A 21,087-nucleotide genomic window follows, 5' to 3' on the forward strand; every position below is an offset into this window, starting at 1 on the left:
AAATTTTAAATTCATTTTAAAATTTAAAAATTAAACATTAATAATATCAATTTAGGAATTACTATTAAAATTTTAAATTAAATTTAAAATTTTAAAAATTAAATCATATTAATAATATTTTTAAATTATTTTTAAAATATTAAATTATTTTCAAAGAAATAATTCTTAATTGTATTAGTAAAGATTATTTTTTCTCTAATAAAAGCAAGGAGGAAGCGTTAGATGAGGATGGAAATGGTTCTGAATTAATCTCAATAAACTCCAACCCCCAGCTGTAAAAATACAGCTCCTGCCTGCTCTGAGCAGCCTCTTTAACCCCTGAGTGGAATCTTCTGGAAAAACTCAGCTCTTTCTCCACTCACAATAAACTCCTGGATATTTCAGATCAGTGAAACTCAACAATCCTGAAGGTAAAAAAGAAAAAAAAAAATAATCCCAATTTTTAATAAATTAAATTTTATTTAAATTTAAAAAAAAAATTTAAAAAATTTTTAAAAAATTAATAAATTAATACAAATTCTCTATCCCTAAATTCCACCTGTGAGTGGAGCCAAGGAAAATGTCAAGGCTGAAGGAGAAAAAAAATGAATTCCTTATCCCAAAAAACTGCAGGAGGGAATGGAACAAATCCTGGGAAGCAAAAAAGCCAAAGGGTGAAATCCCTGGAATTCAAACCAGAGGGGAGGCAAAGGCACAGGAGAAAAATCTATATTTGATATATCAAATATATAATAAATACATAAATCTATAGAAATCTAAACATATAAAAATATAAATAATATAAAATATACAATATTTTTTAATTTAAAATTTAAATTTTAAAAAATTTTAAATTTTTAAATTTTTTTTTTAAATATTTTTAAATGAAATATTTTTTTTATTATCATCTTTTTAATTATTTGGCTGGAAATGCCAAAACAGCTTGGACAGGAGCTCCTGATGGCACCTAAAGAGATCTGGGCTTCTTGATATGAAAAGAATTAAAATTTAAATAATTAAATCATTTCATTTAAATAATTAAAATTTAAATAAATAAATGCACTGACGATTTTCCCTGCCATAAAAAGCTACAGGTAAAATTTACCTTTGCAAAAAAAAGGAGATTTCTTTGTGAATTAAATGGCTGCAGAATTATTCCTTAATTATTTTTTAATTATTTTGAACCAACCTGGGAATGATGAAGCTTTTCCAGCCTTTACAATTCCGGGATTGTCCAGTTTTAAATTCAGATTCTACAATTTGAAAATTCCACAGATTATTTATTTAAATAGATAAATAAAAAATATTATTTTATATATATATATATATATATATGTATTATTGGCAGATTTTTCTCCTGGCAAGCACTTCTTCTACTTTATACCTATTTATGTTTTTAGGTAAAACCTGAATATCCCCAAATTCTGTGAATTTTAGGAAGCTCAGTGATACTGTTTTGAACCTGAACAATAATAATAATAATAATAATAATAATAATAATAATAATAATAGAGGGAGAAAAGGGGGAGAAAAGGGGGAGCAAAGGGGGAGCAAAGGGGGAGCAAAGGGGGAGCAAAGGGGGAGAAAGGGGGAAGAAAAGGGGGAGAAAAGGGGGAGAAAAGGGGGAGAAAAGGGGGAGAAAAGGGGGAGAGAAAAAAGAGAAAAAAAAGAGAAAAAAAAGAGAAAAAAGAGAAAAAAGAGAAAAAAAACAGAAAAAACAGAAAAAAGAGAAAAAAAAGAAAAAAGAGAATAAAAAGAAAAAAAAGAAAAAAAAGAGAAAAAAAAGAGAAAAAAGAGAAAAAAGAGAGAAAAAAGAGAAAAAAGAGAGAAAAGAGACAGGAAAGAGAGAGAAAAGAGAGAGAAAAGAGGGAGAAAAGAGAGGGAAAAGAGAGAGAAAAGAGAGGAAAAAGAGAGGGAAAAAAGAGGGAAAAGAGAGGAAAAAAAGAGGGAAAAAAGAGGAAAAAAAGAGGGAAAAAAGGGGGAAAAAAGGGGGAAAAGAGGGGAAAAGAGGGAAAAGAGAAAAAAGAGGGGGAAAAGAGAGAAAAAAGAGAAAAGAGGGAAAAAAGAGAAAAAAGAGAAAAGAGGGAAAAGAGAGAAAAGAGAGAAAAGAGGGGGAAAAGAGGGGGAAAAGAAAGAGGAAAGAGAGAAAAGAGGGGGAAAAGAGGGGGAAAAGAGGGGGAAAAGAGGGGGAAAAGAGGGGGAAAAGAGGGGGAAAAGAGGGGAAAAAAGAGGGGGAAAAGAGGGGGAAAAAGAGAGAAAAAGAGGGGGAAAAGAGAGGGAAAAAAGAGGGAAAAGAGAGGGAAAAGAGGGGGAAAAGAGGGGGAAAAGAGGGAGAAAAGAGGGGGAAAAGAGGGAGAAAAGAGGGAGAAAAGAGGGGAAAAAAGAGGGGAAAAAGAGAGAAAAAAGAGGGGGAAAAGAGGGAAAAGAGGGGGAAAAGAGGGGGAAAAGAGGGAGAAAAGAAGGATGGATTTTGCTGCACTCTGGGAGATGGGAAATTCCCAATCCTGGCACATCAGAGCCCTTCCAGACCCCCATTCCAACCCTTTTCCTACATTTTTTCCCCTCTGGGAAGGAGATCCCAAAGTGGGCGAGCAGAACCCCCAAATTCAGCATTTCACCCCCAAACTGAGGGGTGGTTTGATTTGTTTTTGGTGCTGGGGCAGGGATTTGCTCCAGCTGCCAGAGAGATTTGTTAGGAAAAGCCTGCCAAGATTTAAGTCACGCCTAAATCAGGTTTGATTTAAAGCAAGTCCCGCTTTATCTTAATCCGTAACGAAAGTTTTACCGGTCCCAGGAGGATTTCCCTGCTAGGTGAAGGATATTATTACTTTTGCTATTAAATAAGGTTGCTGACACAGTGGTAATCTCCATTTTCTTGGAAACTCCAGGTTTGGGGGTTTTTTTTGGGGTTTTTTTCAGCCACATTTAATTGTCCCTGGTGGATTTTGTCTCTTTGAAAAGAGCTGGGAATTCCGTGCTGGAATGATTTCCACGGCGAGAAAAGGCAGAAATTCCGCTTTAGGAAATCCTGGATCGCCTCTCTGCAAACACACCCAAGGCTATGAGCAAAGACAATTATTTGGGAGAGGGTCACTGCCAGACAAATTGACTTTTTATTAAGAATATTCTTCCCTAAAGCCGTGCTGGCTGAGGGAAGAGCCAGCTCCCACGGGATGAGGTGCAGGGAAGGCCCAGCCAGATGCAGACAGATGTGAAAAAATCATCTTTAGGAATAAAAAAAATGTGTTCTTAAACCCAGGATCCTCTCAGGATCTCTGTGACAGAAGTTTTCAGCTCCTTGAATTAAAAAAAGGACCAAGAAGTCACAAATTCGCATCGATTTCCCCTCCCTGATTTAAAAAAAAATGAAATATCCGCTTTAGAATCCACGATTAACACGAATTAAACAATCACAGCAACTCCTGGAGTGAGATTTGGGATTTCCAGACAGGATTTTCCTGTCAGACTCCCCTTTCCCAACCAGATAAAAACCCTTTTTTTACTTCCTAAATATCTCAAATACCTGCATGAAGCACGGGGAGCTTTTGTAAATCAATTTTGAGGGAAAGCTGGAGAAGAATGCATCTGGAATTCCATGAATGTACTCCAGGAGCAGGACACACACCAAGAGCAACAATTCCCACATCCAGGCCTTGATGTTTGCTTGGAAAACTTTGTAAATCCATCCTTCCCTGCCTCGTGTTTGTCAACTCCAACCGGATTAAAACAAATTACTCCAAAGAGACGTGGATTTTTCCTCCAAGATTTGAAAAGAAAATCTTATTTCTGTACCTTGCAAAGTGATTTATTCCCCACGTGCCCCAAGTGAAAAATGAGTTATCCACTAGAACTTTGCTATTAATTAGCTCCAAATGAGGTAACGCTTCAAGGAATGAGATTCTGCCACCAAATCCATCCAAAATATCCCATTTTTTTTCCTCCTCGTTTGTCCCATTTTTCCAGGATGCAGCACAGGAGACAGACGACATCATCCCTGACTATTATTGTGGCATCTCAAGAAGGTTTAATTAAGAATTATATTAAATTTGGATAGTGATTTGCAAAGTGCTGAACAGCAGGGTGAAGGCAGGACATAATTGAATCTCATTTCCCTGAAAAGTAACCAATGGCTCTGCTCACGCCCCAAGAGAGGGAAAACTGCAAAACCGGAGTCATCAGCTCACAATTCACACTGGAAAAGGGGAAAAAATCATCAAAGCCAAGGAGGAATGTGATAAAATTTCACCTTTTCTTTCAGAATTTCGGGCAAAATTCCCTAAAAATGGATTTCCCAAGGTTTGTGAAGCGGTTGGAGCTCAGGGTTTGTCAGTGGGAATGAGGTCACCCCGGGAACATCCATCCCACAGGATGTTTGGTTGGGATTTTATCTGGAATACAGAAAAGCCTCCACTAACAGCTCCAAAACAGCTTTAATAAAGGAAAAGAGGGGGAAAAGAGGGGGGAAAAGGGGGAGAAAAGAAAAAAGGGGGAGAAAAGAGGGGGGAAAGAAGGGGGGAAAAGAGGGGGGAAAAGAGGGGGGAAAAGAGGGGGGAAAAGAGGGGGGAAAAGAGGGGGGAAAAGAGGGGGGAAAAGAGGGGGGGAAAAGAGGGGGGGGAAAAGAGGGGGGGAAAAGAGGGGGGGAAAAGAGGGGGGGAAAAGAGGGGGGGAAAAGAGGGGGGGAAAAGAGGGGGGGAAAAGAGGGGGGAAAAGAGGGGGGGGAAAGAAAAGGGGGAGCGGAGCAAAGAAGGAGCAAAGAAGGAGCAAAGAAGGAGCAAAGAAGGAGCAAAGAAGGAGAAAAGAAGGAGAAAAGAAGGAGAAAAGAAGGAGAAAAGAAGGAGCAAAGAAGGAGCAAAGAAGGAGCAAAGAAGGAGCAAAGAAGGAGCAAAGAAGGAGCAAAGAAGGAGCAAAGAAGGAGCAAAGAAGGAGCAAAGAAGGAGAAAAGAAGGAGCAAAGAAGGAGAAAAGAAGGAGAAAAGAAGGAGAAAAGAAGGAGAAAAGAAGGAGAAAAGAAGGAGGAAAGAAGGAGAAAAGGGGGAGAAAAGAAAAGGGGGAGAAAAGAAGGAGAAAAGAAGGAGCAAAGAAGGAGAAAAGAAGGAGAAAAGAAGGAGAAAAGAAGGAGAAAAGAAGGAGAAAAGAAGGAGAAAAGAAGGAGAAAAGAAGGAGAAAAGAAGGAGAAAAGAAGGAGAAAAGAAGGAGAAAAGAAGGAGAAAAGAAGGAGAAAAGAAGGAGAAAAGAAGGAGAAAAGAAGGAGAAAAGAAGGAGAAAAGAAGGAGAAAAGAAGGAGAAAAGAAGGAGAAAAGAAGGAGAAAAGCAAAGAAGGAGAAAAAAGGAGAAAAGCTGAAACATTAGGAATGGGAAATGATATTTTATCACCAAAAGATTCCCCTTCCCAAAGGAAATAAATCTGCTGCCAGCAAACCCCTCTGAAAGCCTCTGGCCAAGCCCCCGCTCCCCTCTAGCAGAACAATAATTCATTAACAGCACCAATTAGGCTGAATTGTGATCATAGAAATGAGCCAGCCACAAGTTCCCACTGTGAAAATCAGCTGAGAACGAGGATTCCACCAAGCAATCACCCCTGGCATCTGCATGGGAAAAGCCAAATTGAAAAGCAAAGAGCTAAAATTCCACATTTCTGTATTTCCTAATTATTTCAGGCAGCCAAAGTACGCTTTATTTATTTTTTTTTAAAGCTGTCATATGGTAGTAAGTCATCAAGATTAATTAAAAGCTCGAGAAATTGTCTTTTTACATTGTTTTTATGATATTTAAATAAAGGATTTGCACCTCTGATGTGTTTTCCTACCGTATTAATTAGGAATTATATTGTTATATTCAAAGTATTGCTGCCCCTTTCTATTTCATAGAAGTATCTGCCTGTGAATCCACAGGTTCAGCACCAAGAAACTCGTGGAATGATTTATTTACTATAGGGTATAGAATTTGTATTTACATCCCATAATGACACTGATTAAAGGCTAAAATAGATTTTATAAATTCAAAAATCAGGAAATAAAATGGGATGTGAATGCAAGGCCAGGGGAAAATCCTGGCAGGGAAAAGTTCAGCTCCAACTGAAAACTGCCACTGAAAACTTCCTGTCCCATATTTATTTACTATATGTTATAGAATTTGTATTTTCATCCCATTAAGATACTGATTAAAGGCTAAAATAGATTTTATAATTAGAGAAATCAGGAAATAAACTGGGATGTGAATGCAAGGCCAGGGGAAAATCCTGGAAGGGAAAAGTTCAGCTCCCACTGAACTCCTCCTGTCCCACGGCAGTTCCCAGCGAGGACTGGGAATGCTGGGGACACTCAGTGGGACATGGGTGAGTTCTGGGTGAGTTCTGGGGGATTCCTGGCTGATTTCTGGGTGATTTTAGGGTGAGTTCTGGGTGATCTCCGGGTGAGTTCTGGGTGATTCCTGGCTGATGTCTGGGGGTGATTTCTGGGTGAGTTCTGGGGGATTCCTGGCTGATTTCTGGGTGATTTTAGGGTGAGTTCTGGGTGAGTTCTGGGTGATCTCCGGGTGAGTTCTGACTGATCTCTGGCTGATCTCTGGCTGATCTCTGGGGGTGATTTCTGGGTGATTTTAGGGTGAGTTCTGGGTGAGTTCTGACTGATCTCTGGCTGATCTCTGGCTGATCTCTGGGGGTGATTTCTGGGTGATTTTAGGGTGAGTTCTGGGTGATCTCTGAGTGATTCCTGGCTGATTTCCAGGTGATTTCTGGCTGATTCCTGGCTGACTGATTCCTGCCTGATTCCTGCCTGATTTCTCCAGCTGCTGCCAGGATTTAAGAATGAGGGAGGCTGTGAGGAACCCCAGGATCTCATCCCAAGCAGCAGCACACGCCAAGGCCTGAACGCAGATCCTGGGGCTGGAGCTCCAAGAGCCTCGGGCACAAAGAAAGGGAAAGGGAGAGCAGGAAATTCAGATTTTCATATCAGCCACAAGGCAGGGCTTCTTCCCAGCCAGGAAAAATGCAGGGAGGTGACAGAAGAATGGCAGAGGAAACAAATCTTCCTGCTTTTCTTCAGCTTTCAATGAGCAGAAACAAAATGCTTTTGTATGAACCTGTGGCCGGAGATGCGTCTCAAGCAAGGCCTGAACTCCTCAAAGCCGATCCCAACCCCACAATTCCAATTTCACCCCTCAAAAATCTGGGATATTTTATCCTTCCAGCTTCCAGCCATGCCAGCAAAGTGCATTTTTATGTGCATTACCAGCGGGTTACCTATAGGCTCAAGCATGCAGTGAGCTAGGAAATTCAATATATTGTGTTTGCAATATTTTCCTGGCCCACACAGAGCACAGCAGGGCCTTGAGGAACATTTTCCCAGCACTCTGGCACATGCTAAGGACACTTGCTTGGTGGGAAGAGGGAGATTTCATTCCCCCAAACCACCACCTCATCCTCCAGACACTTTTTTTTCTTCCAATCAGATTGAATTTAATCAATTTATTCCCACAATAACCTCTACCCTGAACGGAAAAATCCCCCTTGATGGAATGAGGGGTTTTTTAGAAGGCAAATTTCAGCCACAAATAAGATTTCAAATATGTGAGAAACTCCAAGCAGGATCCTGCATTTGCTGGGCTCCAGCCACAGGAATAAAAAATCCAAAAAGCTGCCCAAGAAAATTGTGATAGGAAAAAATCCAAATCCCAACCAAATGAGAATTTCGAATTCAAGCATTCCCTGACTTTTCCAAGTGAAAATCCTGACAGGGAAAAGTTCAGCTCACACTGAAAACCTCCTGTCCCCACTTGTAATTTATTTACTATATAGTATAGAAATTGTATTTACATCCCATATTGACACTGATTAAAGGTTAAGATATATTTTATAATTAGAAAAATTAGGAAATAAAGTGGGATGTGAATGCAAAGTCAGGTGAAAATCCTGGCAGGGAGAAGTTCAGCTCCCACTGAATACCTTTCCGCAGTTTATTTATTATATGGTATAGAATCTGTATTTACATCCCATATTGACACTGATTAAATTATAAAATGTATTTTATAATTAGAGAAATCAAGAAATAAAGTGGGATGTGAATGCAAGGCCAGGGGAAAATCCTGGCAGGGAGAAGTTCAGCTCCCACTGAAAACTGCCACTGAAAACTTCCTGTCCCATATTTATTTATTATATGGTGTAGAATTTGTATTTACATCCCATATTGACACTGATTAAAGGCTAAAATATATAATTAGAAAAATCAGGAAATAAGCTGGGATATGAATACAAGGCCAGGGGAAAATCCTGGAAGGGAAAAGTTCAGCTCCAACTGAAAACCTTTCCCCAGTTTATTTATTATATGGTATAGAATCTGTATTTACATCCCATATTGACACTGATTAAATTATAAAATGTATTTTATAATTAGAGAAATCAAGAAATAAAGTGGGATGTGAATGCAAGGCCAGGGGAAAATCCTGGCAGGGAAAAGTTCAGCTCCCACTGAAAACTGCCACTGAAAACTTCCTGTCCCATATTTATTTATTATATGGTGTAGAATTTGTATTTACATCCCATATTGACACTGATTAAAGGCTAAAATATATAATTAGAAAAATCAGGAAATAAGCTGGGATATGAATACAAGGCCAGGGGAAAATCCTGGAAGGGAAAAGTTCAGCTCCAACTGAAAACCTTTCCCCAGTTTATTTATTATATGGTATAGAATCTGTATTTACATCCCATATTGACACTGATTAAATTATAAAATAGATTTTATAATTAGAGAAATCAGGAAATAAAGTGGGATGTGAATGCAAGGCCAGGGGAAAATCCTGGCAGGGAAAAGTTCAGCTCCCACTGAAAACTGCCACTGAAAACTTCCTGTCCCAAATTTATTTATTATATGGTGTAGAATTTGTATTTACATCCCATATTGACACTGATTAAATTATAAAATGTATTTTATAATTAGAGAAATCAGGAAATAAAGTGGGATGTGAATGCAAGGCCAGGGGAAAATCCTGGCAGGGAGAAGTTGCTCCCCCCATTCCCAGCCCCTGGGGGAGGAGGATGCTCCATCACTGCTCCTTTCCATCCTGGCTGACCAAAGCCACCCAAATCCCACCCTGAAGAGGAATTTCCATCTCCACGAGGCTTTTGTAGCTCATTAATGGCCTCTGAATAACTCTCACACCAATTTATACCCTGCCTGTGCCTTTTACTGGGATTATTTAGGGTCTCCTGACAAAACAAGGCCTTTTCTGGGTTTCAGAACAGAATTTTTATATCAATTAAATTCACCTTTTTTCCTCCTGATCCCCTCACGGGGTAACAACCTACAGCTCCTGCTTGCAGGTAAAGATGTTTTAATTGCTCCACAACAAACTGCTCAGCCTCTACAGCAAAATGAAAAATAAAAATAAATGCATCAAGACATCATCATCATCGTGTGGGCCCAAGGAAGGGAGCCCGTGCAGGTCATCAATTATTAATTAACTCAAGCCTTTTACCACACTGTGTGAATGCCCTGGAAAAAACAAAACCACATTTTACCAAACTTTTTGAGTGAACTGAAGGTAGGAAATGAGATCCAACACATCTTTGCTTCCCCTTCATGGCAGCTTGGCACCACCTCAGAGCCCTCCAAAAATACAACACAACAGCACAGGTCGAAGGAAAGGATGAAAATCCAGTGCTGAGCGTTCCTCCAGCATCAATAACTCCTTGAAAATAAAATAAAATAAAATAAAGGCAGGCCCTGGATCCTCAGCTGCTATTCAAAGTTCTTGTGTTACCATCGGGGCTGAGCTGTTCCAAGAGCAAACAATAGAGAAGGTCATGCGTGGATGGCACACTCGGCTTAACCTGTTCCTGAACATCCAAGAAAACCCCGGGATTTTTCATCCAAGAAAACTCAGAGGGGTTTGGAGGATGGGAGAGCCTGGTTTAATGCCCAGAATTTGTGGGAAAAGCAGAGCAGCCAGCCCAGAGCTTTCCAGAGCTCTGCTGTGACCTTTGCCACTGCTGATAAACACAGGTATGAAAACGTCAGCTGGGCTGCAAGCACACGAATCTCTGGGAGAAACAGAAATAAATGATTGGGAAGGCAGCAGAGAGCAAATAAAAAAATCGTTCCAAACGATAGAAATTCCTGCTTTGCCCAAAAGCTCCGAGTGTGGGTGGGTTTGGTGGGCTCGGCACATCAAATGATATTAAATAATTTGATATACACACACGGGAGAAGTGGAAATGCTCAGAGGACGGCAGAAGTCCAACGAGATTTCCTTAATGAAGAAATAATGAAAGCCGAGAGTTTTCAACCTAAAAACAGAGGAGCTGGGGACAGCTGTGATCCAACAAGCAGCACAGGGAGATGGACAGGGAGGAGCTGTTTGTCCTCCTCCATCCCAAAATCCAGGCTCAAAACAACACGAGCGGGGTCAGAAATCCCTCCAGAAAACACCAGCATCCAAATCAGGTTATTGAGGCTCAAGAGAAGCCTGGAGAGGCACCTGAAAATCGATTTATTACGGCTCATAATAAATCTGGATGCAGAGGGCTGAGCTGGGAGGGGCTGGAGATGGAGCAATGCAGCGAGGGGATCTCTTTATTTTTGTTTTTTATTTTCCACATCTTTTCCCCTCTCACTCATCTCTGGAAGCTGCAGGAGACACCAGCAGGCCTTGGTGTGAACCACCACAGCCACTTTTCCACTCCTATCACCCCTCACACATTTCCTTTTAGCCGTTTCCTCCGAAACCCAAGCGACGACGCCTCGAATAAAAACCCGACTGCAGAACAGAAAGAGTCAAATTTGAACAGCAAAGAGGTAAAAGTAGGAATTAACTGAATGAAAACCCGGGTGGACACCCTTTAGAAAAATATTATTTAAAATCCTTGTGATTTAAAGCAACAACAGCTCTGATACTTGGGGGAAAATAAAAGAATAAGTGAAACCACGATATTTGGGCAGCTTCAAACCCTCTGATTTTGCAGCAGGGAAAGGAGATACAACATCTGTACAAAAGTGAGATCATTTTATCAAGGGAGTCTGGAGAAAAAAAAAATGAGGAATGAATGTATCAAAACCATTCTCATCCACACAACTTTTTACAGGACTCTCCTGCAGTTCAAATGACAGATTTTTACCTGCACCAAATTATTGCATTTGGCTTTCTGCTTTTTACCAAAAAATACAGAATAGGGAGCTGCACCTAAGCTAAATTGCCAAGGAAAACTCCATTTTGCTGCTGTTTTCATCCTATATTCTATTTCTTCCTATATTCTATTTTATATCTATAGAATATAAAATACATATATATGTGTGTATATATATATATATATAAAAAATCATTTTCATTTTTCGGTTGAATATCTTATAAATGGTATAAACCATCTCATTTATCCCACTTTTTTCTGTTTAATATCTTGCATAAACCAGCTCATATATCCACTTTTTTTCAGTTGAATATCTTGCATAAACCAGCTCATACATCCCATTTTTTCAGTTGAAACTTTTGTATAAACCATCTCATATATCCCATATTTTTGAGTTGAATATCTTGTATAAACCATCTCATATATCCCATATTTTTCAGTTGAATATCTTGCATATACCATCTCATATATCCACTTTTTTTCAGCTGAATATCTTGCATAAACCATCCCATATATCCCATTTTTCCAGCTGAATATCTTGCCTAAACCCAGCTTAGAAAAGCCAGGCCTCTGACTTCTGCCCAGCACAAATTTCTGAGAACATTTATCACGTGTCTGCACGCTCCACTGACCACGGCAACAAAAGGTGCAGGTGTTGGAGCCAAGCAAGGAGGAGATGGAGCTCGGTTTTCCACATGCTTTGGAGCCGTGGATTTTAATGGGAGAAGGGGAAAGAGCGGGAGAGCTGGGTATCCTGAGTTTCACAATCATTTCATGGAGCCTCCTGGTGAAGAGCTGTGTGTCACCTTCTCCCCTCTGAAGGGGAGGATTATTTCTGCTCGTGAAATTTCAGTTTTTGGAAGCTATTTCTGCCTTTTCTGCTGGTATCAGTTTCAGGAACTGCTTTTGCACACTGCTGGGGATCTCCACGCACAGAAATCCTCAGGAGTAAAAACTCCTCAGGAACAACATCACAGCACGGAAAAACCTGTCCAAGCCCCATTCCCAAAAATTCTTTGTGGAAGCTGTGAGGTGCAGCAGGATGAGCTGGCAGGAGGTTTGGGAACAGAGCTCCTTCAGCCTGCTGGAGAGAAGGCTTTGGAGCAACCTCCTGGCAACCTTCCAACGTGTCCAGGAGGTCACCAAGGAAACAGCCACCATCTTCCCACTGGAACACAGCCCAAGCTGAAGGAAGAGGTTCAGGATGGAGGTTTAAAAAAGCCAAACCAGCCCTGTTTTCACCATGAAAACAGTTCAGCCAAGGAGGAGGCGGTGCCACCTCCATCCTCCGAGGTTCCACACACCGAGCCCTGAGCGAGCTGCTCTGACCCCACTGCTCGGGCTGCAGATTTCCCACAAATCACAAAGCCATCCACGGTCAGGATCGAAGGAGCAAGAAGGTGTCAAACCCAAAGAAACGCCATGAAAAACCAAGGGGAGAGCCCTGCTGAACTCTGGATTAAAGAATTCGGCACGACAATTAAGATCAGGGCTGGAAACCAGGAAAAAGCACCATGAACACACAGGCACAGGGCAGAAAGCGCCTACCAAGGGATGCTTCACCTCTCACGAAGGAGGAGCTGCTGCCTGTGTCAGCCTGGAGCAGGGCAGGGACTGGAACTGCCCCTTGCCCCCTGTCCTGCTGTCAGGCGTCCTTCCCGGATGGAAAGCGGCCACTGGAGCATTTCCTGCAGCCCATCCAGGTTTATTCCCACGTGTCCATTCCCATTTCCTAACCCAAACACGGGGAGCTCGCTGCGGAGCTGCCCACGAGGTGACCAGCGCTCATCTCCTGAATAAACTTCCACGTGGCCACGGAGTCTTTGCTCTGCTGCAGAGCCCAGGGCTCCCTTCTCCCTTCTCTCTCCTCCTTTTCCTTCCCCTTAATTATCATGCCACTTCCCATATAAATCTCTTGGATATCATCTCCTACAGACATGAAGGTCAAGCTCAGGCTGACCTCTGGTCTAATCATACCCTGGCTTTTCAATTCTTTGTTTCCCATATTCCAGACAAGCCCAGAACACCCTCCCACTCCTCCCCAGCCTTGGAATCCCATCTCCAGAGCTCTCAAAGGGACACCACAGACCAGCAGAGCCATCCACAATCCCAGAAGGAAAAGGAGATGGAGCAAATTGCCGCCCTGGATCGATAGAGCTGCTCCAGCCAGAGAGGGAAAGGTTTGAAGCACAGCCCAGGGAGGACAATAAATATCCTGCTCACCTGGTTCCGAGGGGTTCTGACCAGAACACAGCCATCTCCTCAGCTCCATATATCCTCAAAGGTTTAATACCTTCTGCTTTCTCCTGTAGCCCCCAAGCTTTTAATTTACTTTGAAACAGCCACGTTTTATGGCAGTGACTACGTCTGAAATGGCTTTGATAGCGCTGAGTACAGAAAGAAGGAGTTTTTTGGAAGCTCCTTTCTCCTCCTCATCCCCCCCCTCTCAAGCAAAAGATTCTGCTTTTAAGAAAATCATTTGTTTCCAAAGAACAGACTGCTCTTGAAGGTGCTACATGCAATTTCTGCATGATAAAATCCAATCATGTCCACTTTAAAAAGCCCAAAGCAAGGCTCTCAGCACTCCCTGCTCTGCACAGCACCAGTGACAGAGCACAATCAGTACCTGAGCTTCACCAAGAGGATTCCAAAATCCCTGCAGTCCCTCCAAACGGGCATTTCCCCTCTCCTCCCCGCACAGGAACAGGACAAACAATTATTTGGGATTCTTCTGTTCATCAGAGGCGAAGGGGGAGCAGCACAGGCTGAGACAAAGGATTTACAGTGAAGTTTTTCACGTAAAAACCGTGTTTGCGTTCTTCCCTGAAATCTGGGGTTTTCAAAAGGCTTTTACTTCTTTTTATGGAGGGTGATAAAACTGAGTTTTCCATTAGAAGGGCACCTGTAAAGCAAAAGTTTCCACACTGGAAGCAGAGCAGCAAAAGCACACAGACATTTCTGACACAACTTCAGGTCTGGAGATGAAATTCTTTCCTCGTGGAGCCAAGAGCCAAACACCAACACCCCGCGAAAGAGAAAAGCCCCAGGAGAGAAAATCCATCCTCCAGTCACAAATCCCCTGGGACACTGAGAGACACAAAAATTAACCCTCTCCAAATGTTGATTCCCAAGCAATCAAGGGACTATTGCTTCAAATTCCATGGTTTCATCAGGGCCCAATGGCACAGGGATGGAGAGCACCAGCCCACCCCAATCCAAGCTTTAGGACAAACAGGAATTCCAAGAGATGCTCCAGAGGGTCAGACCCCACCTCACTCCAAGCTTTAGGACCAACAAGAATTCCAGGAGATGCTCCAGAGGGTCAGACCTCACCCCAATCCAAGCTTCAGGACAAACAGGGATTCCAAGAGATGATCCAGAGGGTCAGATCCAACCTCACTCCAAGCTTTAGGACAAACAGGAATTCCAAGAGATCATCCAGAGGGTCAGACCCCATCTCACCCTAAGCTATAGGAACAAAAAGAATTCCAAGAGATGTTCCAGAGGATCAGACCTCACCCCAATCCAAGTTTTAGGACCAACAAGAATTCCAAGAGATGCTCCAGAGGGTCAGACCTCACCTCACTCCAAGCTTTAGGGTAAATAAGAATTCCAGATGCTCCAGAGGGTCAGATCCAACCTCACTCCAAGCTTTAGGACCAACAAGGATTCCAGGAGATGCTCCAGAGAAAGGAGAGGCCTGGGGGTATCTCAGAACAATTACAGGGAGAGCCTCAAGTGCCTCGAGTTCTGTTTTGGTTTTTGCTCTAATGGCACTAAGAGAGAACCGATGAGATGCTGATTTCCCCGGGAAGAGATTCCAGGAACTCCATCCCACCGTGCCAAAGGCATTATCAGCGGCAAGCCTGCCCTGGATGCACAAAGCACAGCACCCAGAGGCTGCAGCCCTATAAATAACTCCAATATCAGGGGGAGCTGAGCTCTCCACACCCGGCTCCGTGGGATGTTTTTAACCCTTTGTCCCGTGTGCCTGATCCATGGATATTCCTCCCGATTTCCAGGCAGTCCTGAGCACTTCTCCCTGCAGGAACGTTCTTCTCATGCAATAAAAGCTGAATTAAGGTGCCATCTCCTACCTGCTGCTAACTGGAATTTCTAAAAACCTTTACAACCCAAAGGAAAATCACCTGGAAATCCACTAAAAACGACCACTTGGAAATGCTGACAGCTTCCCCCTGAAATGAATTTCACTTGCACAGACCCACAGATCCTCCCAGGATGGGGAGGGTTTACCCACGAGCACTGCATTTATGTGCAGGCAACAATCTGGGATTTACTGGTGATAAAAAAGGGTTCTGGATGGAGGCTTTGATGGTTCAGCTGCCAATTTTATCCCTCTGATATCTGCAAGCTCAGTGTGGATGACCAAAAGCTCAAAAACAACAACAAAAAAATAAGATATCCAGCCCCAAAAAAATCAGTTAAAAATACAATTCTGCTGACACAGGGCAAATTACAGCACGGACAAATGTAATCCACGGGCTCGGATAACAATGAAAAGTAGATTATATTTACTTTAATCTCAGCAACACCCAACCTCAGCAATTTATAACAGGATTAAACAGAAAGAGCTCGTAATGCAGAAGTGTAAAATTCCAATTGAACCACGACAAATAGGTAGATTATGTTTATTAAAATTAGGGGTGCAGTTACACAGGTCCATTTCTCACTGTTATCCCAAAACTGCTTCCCTGCCTTTCAGGGAGGGATATTTCCCAATTGAGGAATATTTCTAAGTGGTTTGTTTTCCTCACCATTGTGTGGAAATGCTGTGATGAATTTTCATTCAAACTCTTGGCTCACTTTTTTTTTTCTTTTTTTTTTTTTTTTAAATTTTAATTTTATTTTTAAAGTATAAATTATGTCTAACAAGAAACACACCAGGGATCTCTCCAATCCCCAAAGGCACTTTCTTAAAAGGAGAGAGAACAAAGGAGAAAACCTCCCAGCATGTGCTTTCCAAGCCAGCTTCTTAGGACAGTATCAAGAATGACAATACTCAAACATAAGCTTTTCTTTTCCCTTTCTTTGATCCGTGGTTAATTGAATTGATTATTGCAAACTGCGTAATGATTTCCAAAATGCTGGAGTGGAAGGCGAAGATCACAACAATCTAATAACCAATTTAAAGAGATGTAAGAAATATTGAAGGAAAGATTTAATCACTCAAGTATACTCCTTCCAATTAGAAGGAGCTTTAAATAGCTTACCTTGAGATAAATTAGAGTCTGGGTGCAATTAGACAGGAATAGTAATTAAGATCAGGAAAATTCACGTATGCCTCAGCCTATGGAGTGAGGGAGAGCTCTGCAGAAGAACAAACTTTCCAGTTACCTTATTTTGGGCAAACACACTGCTTTAATTTACCCAAACCTTCCCCAGTACCCAGGAATTCAGTAACCTCACAAGAATTATGCAGAATTATGTTTGATCTTATCTGATGATTTTATTTTAGGTTTTTTTCTGTCCCCCCCCCCCCCCCAACAGAACAAACAATCCCAAACGGTGCAAAAAAGGCTGAAAACGCTCTGGGCTTGTGGTAAGAAAATCCATTACGGGAAAGGCAATTTCATGATTAAAACTCCATGAAAAATTGTGGCAAGTAAGGCTGACCACTGTTTTTCTGGAGGGAGCAAGAACTTTAATTTTCCTTTGGCAACAGCACCCATCGTATCGCATTCCCCAATTTCCACATGTGACACTCCCCACACATAACCCCGGGCTTCTTTGCACAGGAAGGAAACAAAAGTTTTAGAAACTTGAGTGAAGTTTTTCTGGCAAACTTTTTCTGGCCAAGCCAAAGAGTCCCTGCCCAAGTATTACAGTTGATTTTAGTTTTTAAAGGTTGTTAAATCTGAAATTAATCCCGTTTGCTAATTAATCAGAGGAGAACCCTTAAAGGTTTTACCTAAGAAAATGAAAATAATTAAAGGAGTTCACCGGTCATTATTCAAACAGCAGAGTCTTTATCACAAACCCTCCCTTAGGTACCTTTCAACTCCAAAAAAATGAACTTAAAAGCACATTTTCTGGGGATTTACTCCTGCTTAAAAAAAATACCCAACCATGGTGTGAAAACTTTCCATAAATCCCATTTTTCTGAGGAGCACCCACCTCCTGCAGTACCTGGAGAGCTGCAGGGCCACAGCTCCAACCCCAAGCAGATTTCATGTCCCCCCTCCTCCCTGACACAGCAGGACCCACCCACGTGCATTTTTTTAATTCTGTACAGTCCAAAGACACAAAAAAATAAAACCAAAATAAAATCAGAATGTCCTGAGGTCTTCAAAGTATGAATGGAGGAAGTAATTACTTTTTTTTTTTGTTAAGCAAACTGATATGGATACAGAAAAAAACAACTTTTCAGAGTTCCCCGCAGTCCCTGCCTGCAAGTACCGCTCTGAACAGAACCTGGGCAGAAAACTGAAATTGGGGATGGAATTTTTGAGCAGAAAATTGAAATTTGGGATGGAATTTTTGAGCAGAAAATTGCAATTTGGAATGAAACAATAACTTTGCCATTCACCCTCCACACCCCCGAGGCAGCAACTGCACTTTAGGAAACGTAAATTTTAAAAACTGCGATTTCTTCTCCAGAAGGAGACTTCTGTGAGTGATCAATGAAGGGGTTTGGAATGACTTTATTCCCTATTTCCCATCTCTTTTAACTCCTTTTGAGTCAGCCCTGCTAATGAAGGCATCACATAAAGCCAAGCTGGCTGCTGTGCACCACGAAACTCTCTGTGTACCAAAACACACTGTTCCATTTGCCAGGCTAAAATTAACAAAAACTTCAGCACTGCAATCGCATCTTAACCCTTTGATCTCATTATGTGGGAAGCAAGAGTTTGAAAAGGAAAAAATAAAAGCTTAAGGATTCCACAGCTCAAGCAATACAATATGGACTGAAGATTCCCAGAAAAAAACCAAGGCCAGAGAAGGATTTAAAGGAGGATCTGAAGGCTCCTGACCCACACAACTCAGAACACACTCACGATTTGATATTTCTTTACCTGCTGACAGCTCCTTACGCACCTAAAATGAAAGCTCACCATACCTTTGCAACACAGGAAAAAACTCCGTTCTACCAAACCTCAAGGGAAAGACAAAATATCTCCTTAGTCATACTCGACGTATTCCGCAGTTTATGTTACACATTTAATATCCACCTGATTTGTGCCGCTCGCTTTAAAGGAGGAGGCAGGAGCCCTCCTGGTGAACACCGACCCTGTGACAACTGCGAGCAAACTCTGAAACTCTGAACACCTCGCAGGGTGTGCAGGGCACAGCCTGCACCCACACCAAGTTTCGGGGAGGGGTCTTTTCCTTGTATTTTTGGGCGGATGCCTCCCACCCTCTATCCCACGACTGCTGTTCCTCAAAATTGCTGTTTCTTTTACGCCTTAGGAAACCCAAAGTTCCGCGTTCGGCAGAGCTGCTCCTGCCCCCCCCTCCACCATCTCGGCTGAGAGCCCAAAACGCCCCAAAAAAATTCCCTCCCCCGCCCCAAAATCCCCCCCAAAACGCCCCAAACGCAGCGACCCCGGCCCGGGGAGCGCCGGCCGGGCTGCGGGGTGGCTCGGAGCGCCCCTTTTCCATGTGTTTCGCAGGATGACAGGGACCGCCGCCAGCTCAACACCGCGGAACTCCTCCACATCTGCCTGTGACGTTCTTTTATTTACCGGAGGGGCGGCGAGCCGGCCTCCCCGCCGCGCTCCCCCCGCTGTCACCGCGGCCACCGCCGCTGCCGGGGGTCGCTCCCGCCGGACTCCCCTGCAAACTTCGCGGGGCGCCGCGGCTCCGTCCCCCGCCCCGGCAGCTCCCGCGCCGCCCCCCGCGGGGGCTGCCCCCGGCCCCCGCCCCCAGCCCGCCGGAGGCTCCGCCCCCGCCGGCGGCCGCGGAGCGGAGCCGCCCGCGCTGCCCCGCCCGCCGGCGGGGCCGCCCGGCGGGGCGGGGCCGGCGAGGGGGGGCGGCCAGAGGGGAGGCAGCTCTGCGCTCCGCTCCCCACCCACCCCGCCCCTCAGCCCCCGCTGCCGGCGGCGCTCCGCCGCGGGCCGCTCCAGCGGGGCTCGTCTCGCCGCGGGCCGCTCTCGGCCGCGGCCCCGGCGGGGCCGCCGGGGGGCCCGGAGCTGCGCTTTACCTTTAGTTCCGCACTGTCCGCCATCTTGCGACTCTGCGCGCAGGCGCAGTGAACCCCGCCGGGACACCGCCCCCCCCGCCGCCCCGCCCGCCCGCAGCGCGCAGCGTTTGAATCGCGGCGCCATTTTGTGCCTCCTCGGGCGGGGGGTCCCCGCCGCTCCCAGCCCTGGTCTGAGGGGAGCCGAGCTCTCGCTGCGCTTCCCCCGCCGCCCCGGGAACGCCGTGTGGCCGCCGAACCGCTCGGGAAGTTCGGCCCTGCGCGGCGCGGCCCCCGCGGCGCCGCCGGCCCCGTGAGGGGTGCGGGTCCCTCCGGGCGCCCCGGCTCCCCTCAGCCGTGCGGGCAGCCTCCGCATCGCGAGGGAAGCGGTGGTTGCGCGAAGCTGCAGTAATAAATGAGTTGATTAAAGTCGGATTTTGTAGCTCCGCTTCCTGCTGCTTAATCCACGGGTTTGAGACCTTTAGGGGTGGAACGGGATGGGGCCGGGGTCCCTCAGCGGGCGCTGGCATAACCTCCGGCTCCTGGTCTGCAGCAAGCGGGAGATGATGAGTTTCATTTCGGGCAGCGATGAGTTTTATTTCGGGGAATTACAAGTTTTATTTCCCTAGGCTACTGAGGAGAAGTTTGGGAATCATCGTGAGCTTGCCCGGGTTTTCCTTTTCCCTAGGAACAGCAATACAGGTGTTGTAGGAGTCCCAAAGAGCAGAGAGCTGAGATCCAAATATGCCCATTCCATGTGAATTTTGAGTAAAATTTGTGTTCTTCCAACAGCAAGCCAGACAGCGCAGAGGGGAAAACATCTACCAAAATTCTGCCTGGCAAGATGATGGCATCAATTGTGAATTTGGGTGGGTTGAATGTTAGTATTTAAGTCACTATAACTCGATTCGGCTTCTTTCTACCTGTGTGTTATTCTATAAATACGGATCACAATGACAATTCCTCTCCTTGGCCTTCACCTTAATGCACAGAACTGAACAAAGAAGACAAAATTTCCTACAATTTCCATAGCTGCCATAAAATCCATCATCCTACATTCAGAAAGCTCTTAGGTTATGGTCATTGAAAGACAAAATAAAGCTTTAATGTCTCAAGTCTGCAGATTAAAACAAGTCGTGCTCGGTTCCACGCAGGGGACCTGTGGTAAGATAACCATGAGTGGTAATTACAGAATTAAATTTTATAAAGTTTGACCAAGAGGGTTACCCAGGATTTAAAATTCACTAGTTTGTGTTAAGGGAAGAATGGGAAAGAGGTGTTAAATGTGGTTATTGTTAAGAATATTTATGGGAAGTCCTGAAGAAAACAAGTCCTAGTAAGTAGGGATGGCAGTGGAATTGGATCAGGATGTGTCGCATTCCATCAGTCCAGGACAAAAATTGTATGGATTTTGATTTGTGTGGATTTTGATTTGAGTGGATTTTGACCAAGGTGGACAGGTCACAAATCCTTCACCTAGAAAAGGAACATACATAAATAAACGGATTTTGGATGGCACCTTGTTTATGGGAAGGAGATATCTGAAGTCCTGCTATGCTGAGCAAATCAAACAACTCATCTCTCTTCCCAAACACTGCATTTCCAACCATTTCACCCAGAAATATCCCCCAAACAGCCAGAAAATCCAGGGAACTCCTCGCTGACGCCCCAATTCCATCTCGGGGCCATCCCTCCGTCCCGTTTCCCAGAGGTTCTTTCTCCCAGCGGTTCTCCCGGAGTTGTGGCGCACCCGGAGCGTCACCCCGAGCGCTCAGGAAAACGAGCAGCGGTTCCAGGAGGATGATGAGCAACGCCCCCATAATCCTGCGTGTGATGAAGGCTTCTCTCCG

The 21,087-nt window shown here is 43.9% G+C and overlaps 1 protein-coding gene across 3 annotated transcripts in view; it reads right to left on the reverse strand.

Moving 5' to 3' along the window:
- Positions 1 to 19,317, reverse strand: part of PIAS1 (protein inhibitor of activated STAT 1) — a 54,001-nt gene extending 34,684 nt beyond the window's left edge. Inside the window, exon 1 of one of the 3 annotated variants that reach the window (XM_088063082.1) lies at positions 19,262 to 19,317. In XM_088063082.1, coding sequence (XP_087919208.1) covers positions 19,262 to 19,285 — 24 coding nt within the window. In that variant the 5' untranslated portion in view covers positions 19,286 to 19,317. Of the gene's footprint in view, positions 1 to 9,495; positions 9,666 to 18,290; positions 18,312 to 19,261 lie in introns of those variants that run through there. The other 2 variants (XM_088063083.1, XM_014251307.2) reach the window with 2 other exon arrangements.
- Positions 19,318 to 21,087: the final 1,770 nt, after the last annotated feature.

Source organism: Pseudopodoces humilis, chromosome 16 (assembly GCF_049639895.1).
Source record: "Pseudopodoces humilis isolate 2021_Gansu_Grassland_sample_001 chromosome 16, ASM4963989v1, whole genome shotgun sequence".
Taxonomy (NCBI): Eukaryota; Metazoa; Chordata; class Aves; order Passeriformes; family Paridae; genus Pseudopodoces; species Pseudopodoces humilis.